The following is a 16596-nucleotide window of genomic DNA, read 5'->3' as shown; positions in this document are numbered from 1 at the left end:
TTGTGTGTGTGTGTGTGTGTGTGTGTGTGTGTGTGTGTGTGTTGTAGCTGTTTCCATGGTTAGAGTGGCTGAGAGTGTATCACAACAAAGCATGGCTCAACCTCGTACTCTGTGCTGGGGAAAGCCTTTCTTTTTCTCTCCTCCAGGTCTCAGTTTGTTAGTCTGATTGTCTTTTATTGTTTTCTCCTCCTCCCTCCATAACCCTCTCATAGCATTGGCTGATAGATCATTCAACAACAAAAAAATTTCATTCATATTTTTTTTTAGATGTTACCATTTGTTTTGGAAGACGACAAGTGTTCACATCTCCTGTGCAGCAGATATCCTCCTATATTGAAATAAAATCCCATTAGCCAACATAAAAATTGGTGCATGATGGTGGTAATTAATAAGACATTACTATGATCAATAATTGATTGTCTTTCATTTAGTGGCATGAAGTTCAGCCTGTGACTCACAGCGTAAGAGGAGGAGCAGAATAATGTTGCTATGAAGGACCCGAAATCTCTAAAGGTTCTCAACTTGTCATGACTGATTCTTGAGTTGTTTTTTCATTGTGGTTTTTTTAAAATTAAGGACACAATTCAAATTTATACCCTAACCTAATAGTATCTCATTTTACATTGAATGGAAACCAAAGATATCGGTGTGTGTGTGGGAGGTGTTACGAACAGAAAAACCCCTCAGTCAAGTTAATTACATTTATATGGTGCAAATCATGGACGGCAGTCTTCCCAAGCTCAGCATTTACTCAAGAGTCAGCCAGTCGGAGAGCTGGTCTGATAAACAGTAGTTCTAAATTTGAAAAGAGATGTTTTATACTGAGGCAGCATTAATGGGAGACATTTATAAACAGAAGCGACAGTTCTCTTCTTCTTGCTAGTGAGGACCAGCCCACTTATAGCCTATAGTGCACAGAAGAACATTAAAGGAAAGCTGTAATCAAGAAAGAAAATAATCTAGATTTGTGTTGGAGCAATATGATCGTTTATGTAGATTGTAAATAATAATAATAATGGTTCCCCCTTGGTTTTTAAAAGGGAAGTTGATATGAGATCATCAGTACAGATCACCAGTGATCTGTCAAGCAAATATACATGAAACCAGTTCTAAGAGTGATTATTCAAACCAAGACAGTTTCATGTGTTTGATATAATGTGGTGGCCAATGGCATCAAAAGCCTTGGAAAGGTCAACACATAGTGCAGCGCAGTGGTGTTTCTTGTCCAGAGAATGTATATCATGTGTAGTGGCTGAGATTGTACTATGTTGTGGCCTAAATCCTGACTGCTGTGGCTTAAGAATACAGTTATTGTTTAGATAAGCGCGAGAATTTTGGCAAGGGATGAGATTTTTGACATTGGGAAATAGTCGCTTATGTTGTTGGTGGAATTTCCTGTGCTGATTTCCATACAGCTGGAATCTTACTAAATATTAGATTAAATATATGTGTTGCTTATCAAAGACTTCAAGATTTGATTCTGACATTTAATGACACTTAGAAGCAGATACAGCATAAAGCATACACAGAGTCGCTCAGTAAACACTAACACATGTTGTGATTGTAAACCTGCTCTGTCTTTACTGTGAGCTGGCATTGCCTTGGTATCGTGTAACGAGTAGGTTTATCTTGGTACATGGTTGAGCACGCAGTCTGGTGCTGTGGGCAAAGTGCTGTGCTCTCATTTCAGTCTCTCTGGGGAGAGCTGCACCATCAGAGAGAAATGATTGAATCTCTTTCTCCGCTCCATTTTCACTCATTTCTCCTGGAGTGGATCAACCTGTGCCCCCAGCACAGGATTGTGTGTGCGTGTGTGTGTGTGTGTATATATATGTATGCAGATATATTGGCATGCTCATATACCTATACTGTAAAATCAGTTTCCACATAAATTTGCTGTTGAATTTAGTAGTCTTTCCATCGAATATTACATGCATTGTTTCATATGAAAATCTGTGCCTCTTTGTGTTCATTTTCCAGACGCTGATATGCATTGAGGATGAGTGGAGTCGGTGAAAACTCGTCTGACCCTGCCAGGGCAGAGTCACGAAAACGCAAAGAATGTTCTGCTGAACTTCTTGGACCCAGGTAAGATTTTTTACACACAACCAATCAAACAAGGACATTTTTTCCAAAAAACTCATCTGAAGCACTATTGTTTTGACATTTCTTCTTGATGTAGTTGTACACACTTGAAAGCAATTGGAAAAGAGTAGGGCACATAATTATTTTAATGCAAGAAAACTGAATAATTCATCTGTACACAAGCACTCAAGAATGTAGGTTTTCTTTATTGACGCAGCTCTCCATGTTGGCACAATGAAGAGGCCTAGAAATATATTTCAAGCCATATGGAGGGTAATTGACCAGTGATTTATAGTAGATGTTGTGCACTGTCATGTCTAGATTGATCTCCTTTTCTGTCCTTGCTCTATTCTGCTATTGCAGTAGAATTACAAACGCACACACACTTGAATCTCTTTTCCATATGTCTGGATCCCTCATGCTGTTACCGTTTTCTTCACTGCATTCTCTCACCCAAGTGTTCTCTCTGTCTCTGTAGTCCCAAGCGGAGCAACGAGAAGCGCAACCGCGAGCACGAGAACAAATACATCGAAGAACTCGCTGAGCTGATCTTCGCCAACTTCAATGACATTGACAACTTCAATGTCAAGCCTGACAAATGTGCAATCCTGAAGGAAACTGTGAAACAGATCAGACAAATAAAGGAGCAAGGTACACGTGACAACCTATAATGTTCTTTGACACACTATGTTAGTTGAAGAAACAGTCAAGGTGATAGATTCAGAAGTACAAGAGTGAAAAGTTACCTTTCAGCTGGCTGCTTTTTCTGAAGTTTTTATTTCACAGTATCTGCCTACCCACAGGCTTTCCCTTAATGTAGTATGTATAATATACAGTGTATATTAGTGTCTACCAAGTCAATCTTAGTGAATACCCACAAATGAATTTAACACTGGTTTGATTTGTAGCTATTAACACTGCGAATAAGGTGCTAGAATAATATGTGAATATGCTTCAAATGTTGATGTGGCTTTAAGGCCAAAATAACCACAGGTGGCACTATGTTGGCAGAAGCTTCACATTTGATTACATAAATATGTTTTCAAATCTGCTCCACACAATTAATGTTGCCATTAAAGGGCAACACGTTTGATTCAATGCTCCCTCCATCACTTCATCATATAATATGCAGTATTTTGTTGGCATTCCCACTTCCATCCTGAGCCAGAACATCAGGCAAATGGATCAGCATGCTTGGTTATACTTGCCAGCTGCTTATTTTTGGTAGTTTTAGCAATTAGTAGCGGCCTGTCTTTTTACTTTTCATGTTGGTTTAACCAGACCAGTCTTTTTCCTTCTTACAGATCCAAATATAGCTAATAAAGTTGTAACTTTTAATAATAAAGGGAATACTAAGGTACATAACTGAGTTTTGAATGAGCCTGGCTTAAGAGAAGCAGCTGAATCTGGGAGACAAAGAGTGGGCCACTTTAGGTATACATGATTCAGACTGAAGGCATCTTATTTTATGTGACTAATAGAGCCAAGTGTTATGTAATGGTGAGCAATGTGATGCAAAAATTACAAACTGTGGCTACTGTCTGTCAGTCCCTCCCCCTTTTTGCTCTTATTCCTTACTCCCTCCCACTCTCCCTCCAACCCTTCCTTTGCTCATTCTCCTTTTTGTACGCTAGGCTAGAGTGACATCCCCTGCCTGCGTCTGAAGGCATAATTGTGTTTGTATGGCAACCACAGAGGGAAGGGCTAAACTGTTCTTGCTTTTCATCTTTGTTCTCCAGACCCCAATGGCCAACTAGAGACACCTTTTTATAGTGCCACTGAACCTCATCTTGCACAGTTCAGAGAGGCAGCAATTTCAACAGCCGCTTGTTTTTCTTGTTGCACTTGTTGTAGGACCATGGGGGCACTGAAAGCTCATTTAGTAGATACTAAATGATACATAATTTTACCACCACCATTTGTTTTTTTCATTGCACCTAATCTGTCATCTGTTTAGTTTAATGTTCCAAGGCTCTGTAGGATTGTTTGTAGAGTTCAATCAATTTTTTAAGAGGTATAAGAGACCTGGGAGACCCTGACAGCATCATTACTGTGTAAAAGATATTCTCAGTATATGGTGACATTATGGAATGAATTTAATTACACTAACGTGACTGATTGGTGTCTAGGGTTTACGTTAGCTGGCATATGCCGATTGCCAAATAAATGAATTGATTAATTAATAGCATATTAAATAGCCTAGTATTGCGTGACCTATAGTATGTTGCCAAGACAACTTAAATACAAACTTATATTATGCAAACATTTGGTTTTTGCCTCTATTGTTAACACATTAAAAGATTCACTGAGTGTTTGGTCATGTGACTAAGCATGACATGAGAGTCAAAACCGGCACACTCTCCAGCAACAGCAAAGTCTTACAGTTTACAGTACATCATTGGCATAGTGAAAGAAACAGATCAGCCCGGTGCTCGACGGTTAAACATGTAATTGATCAGTAGGAGGTTTAACTTTTCCCCAGCCCTGGCGAGAGGCAGGCTCAGGGACACCGCGGCAGGTGGAGGTGGTGGCGGACTTGCAGCTGCAGGCTGCCCACATGGCTGCATTAAATAAACATTCTGCCGACTACTTTTAATAAGACATTTGTTATAGTGATTGTTTTTTATTGCTGTTTAAATGTAGGCTAATGGCTATTTAAAACATACAACCACCGGCCACTTTATTAGGTTCACCTTTTCAACTACTCATTAATGCAAATATCTAACCAGCCAATCACATAGCAGCAACTCAATGCATTTAGGCATGAAGACATGGTCAAGACGATCTGCTGAAGTTCAAACCAAGCGTCAGAATGGGGAAGAAAGGTGATTTAAGTGATTTGTGGCATAGTTGTTGGTGCCAGATGGACTGGTTTGAATATTTCAGAAACTGCTGATCTACTCACAACCATCTATAGAGTTTACAGAAAATGGACAACAGAAGATTGGAAAAACATTGCCTGGTCTGATGAGTCTTGATTTCTGCTGTGACATTCAGATGGTTGGGTCAGAATTTGGCGTAAACAACATGAAAGCATGGATCCATCCTGCCTTGTATCAACGGTTCTGGCTGGTGGTGTAATGGTGTGGGGGATATTTTCTTGGCAGACTTTGGGCCCCTTATTACCAATTGAGCATCGTTTAAATGCCACAGCCTACAGTATTGTTGCTGACCGTGTCCATCCCTTTCTGACCACATATTACCAGTCTTCTAACGGCTACTTCCAGCAGGGTAACACACCATGTCACAAAGCTCACATCATCTCAAACTGGTTTCTTGAACATGACAATGGTTTCACTGTGCTCAAATGGCCTCCACAGTCACCAGATCTCAATCCATTAGAGCACCTTTGGGATGTGGTGGAACAGGAGATTCACATCATGGATGTGCAGCCAACAAATGTGCAGCTCCACGATACTATCATGTCAATGTGGACCAAAATCTCTGAGGAACACCTTACTGCACCTTGTTGAATTTATGCCATGAAGAATTAAGGCAGTTCTGAAGGCAAAAGGGGGTCCAACCTGGTAATTGTCTAGCGGTTTTTCCACTTTAAGCTCAAGCCGATGTCAGCTCGTGACAGATTTCTTTATATGGTCATCTGCTCCTCCTCGCACAGTGCACGAGTTCACTTCTCTGCTCTGCTAACATTATGGCGTTTTTCCATTGTTTCTGGGGGGAGTCATGCCGAGCCATGACTTGAGTCAAGCTGGCGCGCTGTGAGTGTTTTTCCATTGCACAGCACAGCAAGGTAAAATAAGTTGTTTACCCTTCGGAGGTGTGCTGGTCGTCTGCAGCTCTTCATCAAACATTATCACTGTGGCTGTTTCTGCTTGTACTATTCCTCCCTGCGTTATTTCAAATAGCTCCAAATATCTCCATATCTTGTGTCAACTGTTTTTTAGTGCCACCATCAAATCTTTGCTGATTTGGTGAGGAACATTTAAAGGCTTTTAATTTGAAGCAGTAAAGCAGGAAATGTTGGGTTTGCATCAATGGTAACTTAACACGACTCTGATACGGCTGCTCCTCAGCAGGCTTCTGGAGAGATGGCCAATCAGAATAGATTAGGCTCATCGATAGGGAGGCCTTAAAGAGACAGGAGCTAAAACTGCCTGTTAAAAGACAGAGGCTGAACTGAGGGGCTGCAAAAAGGGCCAGTATAAGATAAATGAGTGGTGTTCCAGAATAAAAATATAGAGCTGGAAATGAGTATAATACATCCCCTTTAATAGACAATATGTTGAGTGATGATATCTTTATAGTGACTATAAAATAATGGCATAGCCAAGAGTTTTACAGCTTCCTTTACACTCTTAACTGCTTGTTTCTTGCCAACACAGTTAAGCCTAGCTCCCATTGGCTGTAGGCTGAAATATAGCTGCAGAGCTGCAGCTACAGCATAGTTCAGTATATTGATTATTCTCATTGGCATGAATACATATGTGTAAAATGTAAAAATATAAAATATAAGACAAAAGAGAAAAGAAGAGTAATGGATTATGTAGCAATTACCAGACCCAGCCCTCATAAGTAGTCGGTTCCTCCCTCTGTCTGTGGCACAGTTCTGCAGACGGACGGAGAGCCAATGAGGGCCGTACTGACACTGAGTGATGGGTCTGTACCCAAGGCAGCTGTGCTGGTATACTGAGCCCCGCTGGGCCTGGAGAGGTCCTGCTGATGCACACATCATTAATGCTGAAAGAGATGAATGTGGGTGTGTGTGGTGTTGCACAAGCCTACAGAAAGGGGGGGGGACCTGCATTCGTGTCAGCTTTCAAATATCTACACCCAAAAAAAGGAAGGACATGATTTTGTTTGCTTTTCACCAACATTTTCTCACCATATGGTCAACCCTCTTCTTGGCGTGGTGTGACAGTTTAACGTGTCCCCCCCCAACAGCCCACTCATATTCCGCCTCTCATCATCATCTCCAAAAGTAGGGCAGCCTACACTCTGAACATAAGGCTGCTCTGCATGGTTATTAACCCAATCACTCACATGGACAAATGCAGAGCACCAGGTAGAGGATAGAGCTCACAGCATACTCCAGATTTTCACTTTTAAGTAAACCAATCACGTAATCTTGGCATTAAAAGATTTGTGGCTGTTTATTATACAGTGTATTCAATGGCGCTATATTTCCTTTTTAAACATCAGTGTGTCACTGTCAAATTATGTTGATGTTGTTTTGTCCTCTTCCAGTTATAAGTACCTCACTGTGAAGCAAGTCATATTATTTATATCCGTACTTGGATATCCAATTGGAGTATGGGCTCACAAGGAGACATTGCCAGCCAAGTTATTTTAGAAAGGAAAGGAAATGAAAAAGAAGTCTAACCCTGCCTAAGAGTAGGGAAGTTGTTGTTTTTCCCAGCAGTAAAATTGAATTGTAAAGCAATGTATTTTCTAGATTTATTTCAGAAATCAATTTGATACTATCTTTCACTTTTTTAATGACAAGAAGTTGTTTTGTCTTCATTTACCTGAAATTGAAACTTAATTGTCCAGGTTATTCTTTTACTTAATCTAATAAGTAGATAATAAACTCAATTATTTTCAAATTTACAGGAATTAAATTGAAGGCAAAGTTTATGTTCAGTTGTTTTGGTTTTTTTTGGGAGGGGAGGGGGTTGTTGTTGTGGTGTTTGTTTTTTGTAAAAGGTTCTGCGGTCTGCCTTTGCTGCTTGACCACATAGTAACAACTTGCTACTCTTTTTGGAACATGAGTTGTTTACACACTGTCGGTGTTTCCATAATAGCCTTTTTTTTTTGCACATGACAATGCAATCCATCCAGTGGCTGCCACCAGCGTGGCAGCTGCGTGCTCCAACACACTCATTTACAACAACCTTTCACTCTGCTCATTGCTCAGTGCTTGGGTTTGAGCCATGGCAACATGTTTTGACAAAAGGGACAAAATGTGTTTGCTTTGTAACCTGGAAAGATACTTGTTAAATGTCTTGTCAACACAACAAGTGACCTGTGTGGGTCAGTTTCAGGGCAAAAATTGTTTTTCCTGTTTTTTCTAGTCTTTCCACGAAGCTGAAGTGAACCATAGGCAATTAGTGCAGGTTTGGATTGTTTTTCTCCCCCCTTTTTAAACTTCTGCCATTTACTTTTCAACAGAGAAAGCTGCAGCAGCAAATGAGGAGGAGGTACAGAAGGCTGATGTCTCATCAACAGGCCAAAGTGTGATTGACAAAGATGCCTTGGGACCAATGATGCTGGAGGTGAGTGCAGATCCTTCTCTTGAATGTGATGCCTATTCAGAGTGCCATAGTTGAGAAGAAAATACCACACACTGAACACTCAAACTGAAGCACCCCACACTGAACACTCATACTAACACTTGTATAGGATATACTCCACTCTTTAAATCATGATTGGTATATAATGAAGAGTGCTATCCACAGAGAACAATCACAAATGGGCCAGTAGTGGTTGTGTTTAAGTGTAGCTGTGCAGAGTAAAAGCTGCCAGCATCTTGTATCTGCCCCAGATTGGCTGTAAATCACCAAGCAGAGCAATGGCCTCGTTGTCCCGCGGAGGGCCACTGAAGTGCTTACGTATAATGGGAAAGAAAGCAACAGCCTGCTGAATGAATCACTCCATTGAGCCTGTCCTCACACTCCCTCCCTTTCTCTCTCTTACTTGTTCAATTCACTTTTCTCCCTCCCTCCCATCTTCTTTTCATTCGCCTCTAGATCTGTCCTGTCATGGAATATTTATAGCTCTCCTGGTCCAGCGTCACTGAATCGACATACTAACTTGCGGCTAAATATAGCCCAGTACTGCCTGCATGCTTTCCCATCTGTCAGCAGCCCCAAAACACAGAGATCAGCCATTCACACCCGCTGTGCTCTAGCCATGTCCCCGTCCGCCAGCCCAGGCTCATTAGAGGATGCTCTGAGAAGAATGGCTGTCGGCAGGAAATGCACCCACGCGCCCCGTGACCCTCCTCCAAGGCTCTCGGCTGCCCACTGTCATGCAAGCGCAGGGACTGAGAGGGCCGTAAAAAAAAACATCAGAGAGCTGTTGTTTTAACCTTCTGGGAGCAAGCCTTGTTCTGTCACATGTTGTAGCATATAGTTTGCATTCCTGGTAGACTGCTCCGTATGGTTGTTGTAGTGGAGTACAATAACATCGTTAGAGAATCATTCAGACACATGAGACTAGGCTGAGTATCTTTTAGGAAATGTTCAGTTTGCGTGCTAATACCGTACCTGACTTTAACAAAATAATACTTGTTCAATATGCTCGTTCCCCCCTGCTGCTATGGGTGACATCATGTTTCATGAATGAACTTTATCACTATGTCCAGTTTGTCCACAGTGGTTGGTTGACAGATGGACCATTCTGTGTCAATGAAATGAATATGAAATAAAACAACCAATATACAGGAGCATAAGGAACAAATAAAAAATAAATTGAAGTTGAATAATAATTTAGATTTAAAAAAATCAATGCCAATCGAATAATTGAATTAAATAAAATCAAACAATTACATTTAATCAACTTAAATCAAATGATTCAATTAAACAAAATACAACTGCATTTAATAAAGTAACAGTAAATAAAATTAATCAATTAGGTTTCATAAAATAAGACTTAACAAACCTTTTAAAACATTAATAAAAATATAAATAAATTACGTAAAATTAAAGGAAGGCTAGATTGATGGATGGATTTCAATATTTTATACATTTTATAAACTGTGTCAAAGATTTCATACCTGAAATAAAGTAAATTATTGACTTGCATCTGGCATCAAACACCACCTACATGTTGATCTTGTGATAGTTTTACAGTTGATTGAGCAAATCTGTTTTTATGAGGTCAACTTACTGTAATCTAGCTATTGCCTAGCTATTGATTAATTAATGTACACTTGTTAATCAGTCCTACAAATTATGTTGTGCAAACCATTGTCTCTGGTTTTATGGGATCCTTACCAACTTGACTGCCATCTAAATGTATTTTATAATGTTGTTATTGTTTCCAAAACACAGACGCAACAAGGCTCATTATCTTCAGCAGCTGACTGATTTGGAGCACGTCTTAGTAACTAGTGAGGAATCCTGTGGACTTCCTCTAACTTCTCTCAGCCTTAGGAGCTACTTTTACTGCTAAAATGTTACTCACAAAGCTTTAGGAATCCTTAAGTTAGGACAGACACACCCCTTATTTTAGGAGCTTCTCCTAACTCGGCCAGTCAGGAGTTACTTTTAGCTCTAGGATGTTCTGTGAATATGGCCCCAGGTCTTGAAAGGTGCTATATAGACAAACTTACATTTCATTTGGTATCAAAATTAAGGTTCCATACTCAGCCTACAAGAGACCTTTTTGAAATGTTTATATGAAGATAGTCATGTCACACTGAAAGTTTGCACAACCTTTAATTATAATTTTGTTTAATTCAACTTCAGTCAACCTCTAATCTGTTTCATGTAATAAACAACACATGGGAACAACACAATGAGTATGTTTACATGCTACTGTCCCTGTTAAAAGTCTTATCCTGGTTATAATCATATTAAGGATGTGATATGGAACATAAGAAGCCTCATTACTTGTATCCTTTATCCAGGTTACTGATTACCTTTGGAGGAGTGTCTTTGACTCCTCAACAAATGAGGATCTGTATCTGACGTTTGTCATTTGTTAAAGTCCTGGTCACGTTTTATGATCCATTATTGATTTTAATTCTATTGACATAGGTTGACTTAGCCTGCAGTAGGCCTGTATTAAAATTAAAACAGCAATTAAGATTTGTGTGTCAGCTGAAAAGCTCTACATTAAGAAAATATAACCTGCCTCAAAGCTTTCCTTTGATGGTTTTCTGTAACATTCAGTAGTGTCCTACATTATTTTGTATTGTATTCCACAGAGGATGTGATGCTCACATAGGCATGAGTAGGACAGATTTGGAAATATATTTTGGGTGTTTGAAATTAATTACAAAACATTTTTTCCTCCTCTTTGGCTCCCTTCCTGTTGGTGCCACCCAAGGTGACCGCCTAGCTCGACTATGTCTACTCTTGACACTACAGCCAGTTTACTACCTGCTGTATATTGCAGTGGGAGGTTAAACATTTTAGAGTCATCTCTTAAGACAATAAACTAGGTGCAAAATGGAAAAGGATGTATTTGTTTAGAGTATATTCATGTGTAATGGTGTTAGTCATCTTCACAGTGTATATTTAATCAGTGCTCTGTAAATTAAGGTATTGGCTAACAGAATTATGTAAGAGTGTCTGGAAGAAGGCAAGAGTTGGCAGTAGAGCGTGTTTGCTCTGTTTCTGTTTGCCCTACTTGTCCAGTACATGGCCTTTCTTCACACAGGGTGGACTTGCACAACCATGTTGCATTTTGGAACAGCTCTGCTTCATGCAGTGACAGATGAGATCTCCTTAAGTCTATTTTCAGCTCATGCTGTGTTAATACAGGCGAGGTAGAACTTCCATCTCAATGTGACCATGTGTAACCTGGGATGTATGCGCTTGCGACACCCCAAAATGTATCCCAGTGTATTAGGTTCATAGTCAGTTTATAGATGAAAACTGTTTTGATACCTATAGGATCATACAAGTTGTTATAAAAACATCAATTGTAACTTGAGGTTAAAGGAGTGTGTGTAGTGTTGAGGTAATTATTCTTACAGCAGAGGTTAGGAGCAGACACCTTGGCAGCAGTCTCTTGTCTCTTATCTTGACACCAGATTTTACAGCTTTACAACCACCAGAATTCCCTTTTAACAGCTGCGGGTGATTTGATGGCCTAATTGACACCATCTTGTATGTAATGGCTGACCTGGGGCTGTATTCTTTCAATTAAGTGTTCCTCCTCCTTCACATCCTCCAGTTTCTGCAGGCACATGCTTTTATCCTGCTTTCCATCAGCCAAACTGATGTTGAGCATCTGCAGGAGTGATGGATGTGCCCAGCACACAGAGTACTAATCACCTCTATTTAGACACAATGTAGTTGTGTAATGCATAGTGCACAACTTGATAAGACCTGTGCTGAAATTTCAGTACGGTATGTGCATGTTAGCTGATACTCAGTAGCCCCAACTCAGGCACAGCAGACACAAGTAGCACGATACTATAAGATAATGAACTAACAGTAAGGAAACCAGGGAATTATTTAACAACTGATTGAATATTTTTGTCCTACATTTTTCTAATTTAGTACTTTTGGCTACAGACAAGGTATACACATGCAACAGAAGTCTGCAGCCTTTCTCTAGATCCAAAACTGACATGTTGGCTATTTACAAAGTGCTGGAAAATCTCTGTTCATGAACCAAATGGTTCTTATGGTGTCTGATGTGAACAACAGCAAACCCAATAATCTGTGGGGAAACAACCATTTCAGGGTAAGACTAGACTTTTAATAACCCACTCAGCTTAGTCATAGTAGCTGGTTAGGAGCCAGTGTAAGTGAAAAACACACATAGTCAAACATATCTTTACTTACATACTTATGCTCCCATTCCACTGTCAGAGATTTCAAAGACTTTTCTCAATCAGTGTGAAAATGTCAATTTTGACTGTTAGGTACTCAACTCATTTTTTTTCTTTCTTTCTCCCCTGCAGGCCCTGGACGGCTTCTTCTTTGTGGTAAACATGGAGGGCAACATCGTGTTCGTGTCTGAGAATGTGACCCAGTACCTACATTACAACCAGGAGGAGCTGATGAACACGAGCGTCTACAGCGTGCTGCATGTCGGGGATCATGCTGAGTTCATCAAGAACCTGCTGCCCAAATCCCTCGGTTAGCCTCAAGCTTATTTTCCCTGCCAGCATTTCACTTTGTTCTCTGGCTTTTCGTACCTGTCACTTTCTGTCTCGCTGTGTCACTTGTGTTGCATGTCTCTCCTTTTTTTTTTTTTTTTTGCCCGACTCTGCATGTATGTCCTTTGTGTTGCATCACTCCCACTCTGCGCATAACTGAGCAGGCACTGGTTTACACCCTCGCCTCATCTCATGTTTTTTGGCTGGACCGCAACAGCAGGGTCAGCCCTATGCATGCGGTTGTCCGTGAGTGATGAAGTTACACCATTGGTCAGCTGGCCGAGTGATAGACTTTTCCCATTGGCTGTCGCTCTTTTAAAATGAACCAGTGCAAACAGTTTTCTATTACATCATCAGGGGTGGTTTACAGCGTTTCCACTCATAACCCTATTCACATGGGACTAGTATTACCCGGGGATCTGTTTTGTGCAGTGCACTCACATTGGATAAGAGAAGTCTGTATTTTACTGAGATTTACTGATATGTGTGACAACATGACAGGCTGCAAACTTCTACAGTCTTGTCTCTAAATGACCTAAATACATAACTGTGATGGAAACAGAGAACAGCGCAATGCAGAGCGACGGTGTTTTCTGCTCCGAGCTCCCAGCTCTGGTGTTAAATGCAGAGAAGTCAGTTAAACTCCCGTTTAAACAGACGCATACCAGCATCTCCGCCGTCTCCTCCTCTACCACCCAGTGTGATCGACTCTCCAGCTGGCAGCGCTGTCAGCAGCCAGCAAGAGAGACGTTCCGCGCTTCATTTGGATTAACAACTGAACCAAATACCAGGACACAAACTTTTTATTACTTCTGACGGTTTCACATCACAAACGATGAACAACGGCATTAAAATCTGAGTCTTGCAGTTAAAACATGAGACTCGTGCAGGCTGTTATATCAGTTTAGCGTAGGTGCGCTCGCTGTAACCGCAGTAACTGGGCGGAGATGAGCCTCCCGATGCTGTCAAACCTCTCATTTATAATTTCCACCGCAGCCTCCAGATGAACATTTAGTATCCAGGAATTCACATTATAGACACTACCGCTGACTATCCCTGTAACAAATAGGCCACAATTTTGCACACCCATACACGGCCCAGCCATGTACTAGGTTTTGACTGGTCTCATTACAATATGTGCTACCTCTGTCTCTTAACTCCCTCACCTGTTTTCCTCTCCCTGTTCAGATAGGTATGTTGTAGGTGGCTACTTGAAAGTGGTGTCAGTTTCATTAAAACGCCAAAATGTTTTCCATTCATCTGCTGCAGACAGGATGTGGGAAAGCTGGCCAATACAAATTGTTATGTAAGCTTTACATACAGGGTTGCGTAAAACCTATAGGGTCTCCGTTTTCTCTCTCGCTGATGCTCAGCCCAGACATTCCTTCTTGCTCTTCTCTTCCTCCTCCGTCCCTTTTTTCAGCTAATTAACTTCCTTTTTCGGCTTCTCTCCCGTCAGCAGCATCGCTCCCTTCCTATATTCTCATCTCATGCCCTTCCTTCCCCTTCTCTTCACTTTGTGTGTTCTGTTCTCTCTCCACACACACCCTCACCAAGTTCCCAATTTCATTTCCCGCTCTCCCATTTCATAGCCCCCCTGAAAATCATTGTCTTTATCGTAGCATTGCTCATCTCATAAAAAAAACAGGCCATTTATTTTCTTTCTCTCTTCCAATTTACCCCTTCCTCCCCCCTCCCTCTTCTTTAACTTCTCTCATAACCACCTCTATTCGACATCAACCTCTCCATCTCCTCCGTGCAAGAGGTGGTTGTAATGTATGTCAGCGCACCCCATCAGGAGCTCTCTCTAAGTCCCTTCTCCCTTTCCTCTCCTCTTCTCTCCTGGTGCTTCGGATTGAGGTCTGAGTGCCCAGCCATCTGGGTGGGAGAGCAGCACAGAGCGGAGTACCCTGGAAACGATCAGTGGGCTGTGTCCCAGATACTGGGAGATTATCAATGCACTGAATGAGATCACAAACCAGATGGAGTGTGATGGGAGTTTGCTAGAGTGAAAGGAGTTGAGAGTGTGACTGTACATGTCTTCTTTTCTTCCTTCTTTTTTTTTTGTTTGTTTGTTTGTTTTTTTTGCGTGTGTATGTGCATGCACATGTCCGCTTGCACATGTGTGTACATTCGCTCGCGCCTGTGTAAGTGTTGGAGAGAAGAAGAAAGATTGGCAATGATGTTTTAGAGGACATGCATATGGAGGCCTGGCTGTGATGCATGGCTGTGGATAGATGGCACAGGGCTCAGGGTTCCAACTGCTCATTATGACTGATCTCTACCCAGCAACTGCTCTCTCCCTTTTACACTTTTTTCCGCCTTCATTCTCTCTGTCTTGCTCTCATTATGTCTTTCACTTGCAGTGTGGTAGCCTCTCTTGGCTCGCTCGTCGCAGCTCCCGATTTCCCCTTCTTTGTCGTTCAGTTTTCGCTGCAGTTAAATTTGTCAAATAAAATCCACAAGAGGCCGCATTATAAATCTCTCTTACACCCCCCCACCCCCCCTATAGTGAACGGTGTCCCATGGTCCAGCGAGGGTCCGAGGAGGAACAGTCACACATTCAACTGCCGTATGCTGGTCAACCCCCACAGCGAGAGCCAGGACGAGCCACACGAGCACGAGCCTCAGCAGCAGAAATACGAGACCATGCAGTGTTTCGCCGTTTCGGAGCCCAAGTCCATCAAGGAGGAAGGAGACGGTAAGGAAGGAGAGGAGGAGGGGAGATGTTGTGGGGAAAAAGAAAGTGGATGGAGAAGTGAAGGATGGTGCTCATAGTGATCCTGTAAAAAAAAAAAAAAAAAAAAAAAAATCCTTGGACAGGATCAGTGTTGAGGACTGTTAAAAGCCTTATGAATTGCCTCAATTCCTGTTATATTTATGCTTGGTTACATTTAAGCCGCTGTAAATACTCTTAAATTATAAAACTTTAGAATTGAATGGGACTAAGTAAATTAAAAAATGTTAAGAATTTGATAAAAATTTGAGCATTTTCAAATTAGTGTGTCATAAAAGTCATTAGTAGAACTATAAAATCAGCTCATGACAAACAAAAGACAAACTATTGTGCCTGAAGAAAGATTGCTTTAGAGAGAATTGCCTTAAAATTATCTTTCAACACTGTTGTATACTTTAAAAAGCCATATTGAAACTGGGGAGAACTCAAAAGCAGACCGACAACAAATTTGTAAGCGTCTCTGCTTTATGTAACAGCGTGCTGATTGCAGCAGTAAAATTTCATAGTCCTCTTAAACAGTGTAGAGAAGACGTCAGACAGCAGAGTTGCTTGGTCATGCAGTAGCTCAGAAACTTTTTTTTATTTGGACTTTAAAACAGAGTTGAGAGGCTTGCTTGGGTCTTAGAAACATCAGAACATGACTGCTGCAGAATGGAAAATGGTGTTAAATATTAATCCGAGTTGCAGCCATTTACATTTAGATTTATTATGAATAGATCACTGAGATTTAGCTTTACAACGTGCTGTGTATGGGGAAAAGGGGCACAAGGCACCAATCAGGAGCTGTACTGCTGCCACTCAACTTACATCCATGAAAAGTTAAGTGACACAAGGGAGACGAGAGGCTGGGCTGCTGTCATTAAAGCTTATCTATAATTCATGTACATTCCTCACAAACGTGGGCCTATGACTCCAAGGAAAGTATGTCTCTGTTTTAATCATGGGGCATTGCATCACTGAACCAATCAACCAACAG

At 41.1% G+C, this 16596-nt stretch overlaps 1 protein-coding gene across 4 annotated transcripts in view; it reads left to right on the top strand.

Moving 5' to 3' along the window:
• Positions 1–16596, top strand: part of ncoa2 (nuclear receptor coactivator 2) — a 62805-nt gene that overhangs the window by 24055 nt on the left and 22154 nt on the right. For all 4 annotated transcript variants that reach the window (XM_044339386.1, XM_044339388.1, XM_044339384.1 and 1 more), the window contains exons 2-6: positions 1981–2088; positions 2564–2736; positions 8215–8318; positions 12686–12863; positions 15396–15584. In XM_044339386.1, coding sequence (XP_044195321.1) covers positions 2000–2088; positions 2564–2736; positions 8215–8318; positions 12686–12863; positions 15396–15584 — 733 coding nt within the window. In that variant the 5' untranslated portion in view covers positions 1981–1999. The remainder of the gene's footprint in view (positions 1–1980; positions 2089–2563; positions 2737–8214; positions 8319–12685; positions 12864–15395; positions 15585–16596) is intronic.

Source organism: Thunnus albacares, chromosome 21, assembly GCF_914725855.1.
Source record: "Thunnus albacares chromosome 21, fThuAlb1.1, whole genome shotgun sequence".
NCBI classification, from domain to species: Eukaryota; Metazoa; Chordata; class Actinopteri; order Scombriformes; family Scombridae; genus Thunnus; species Thunnus albacares.
Note: the sequence above shows the minus strand (reverse complement) of the source record. Positions and strands in the feature narration are given on the sequence as shown.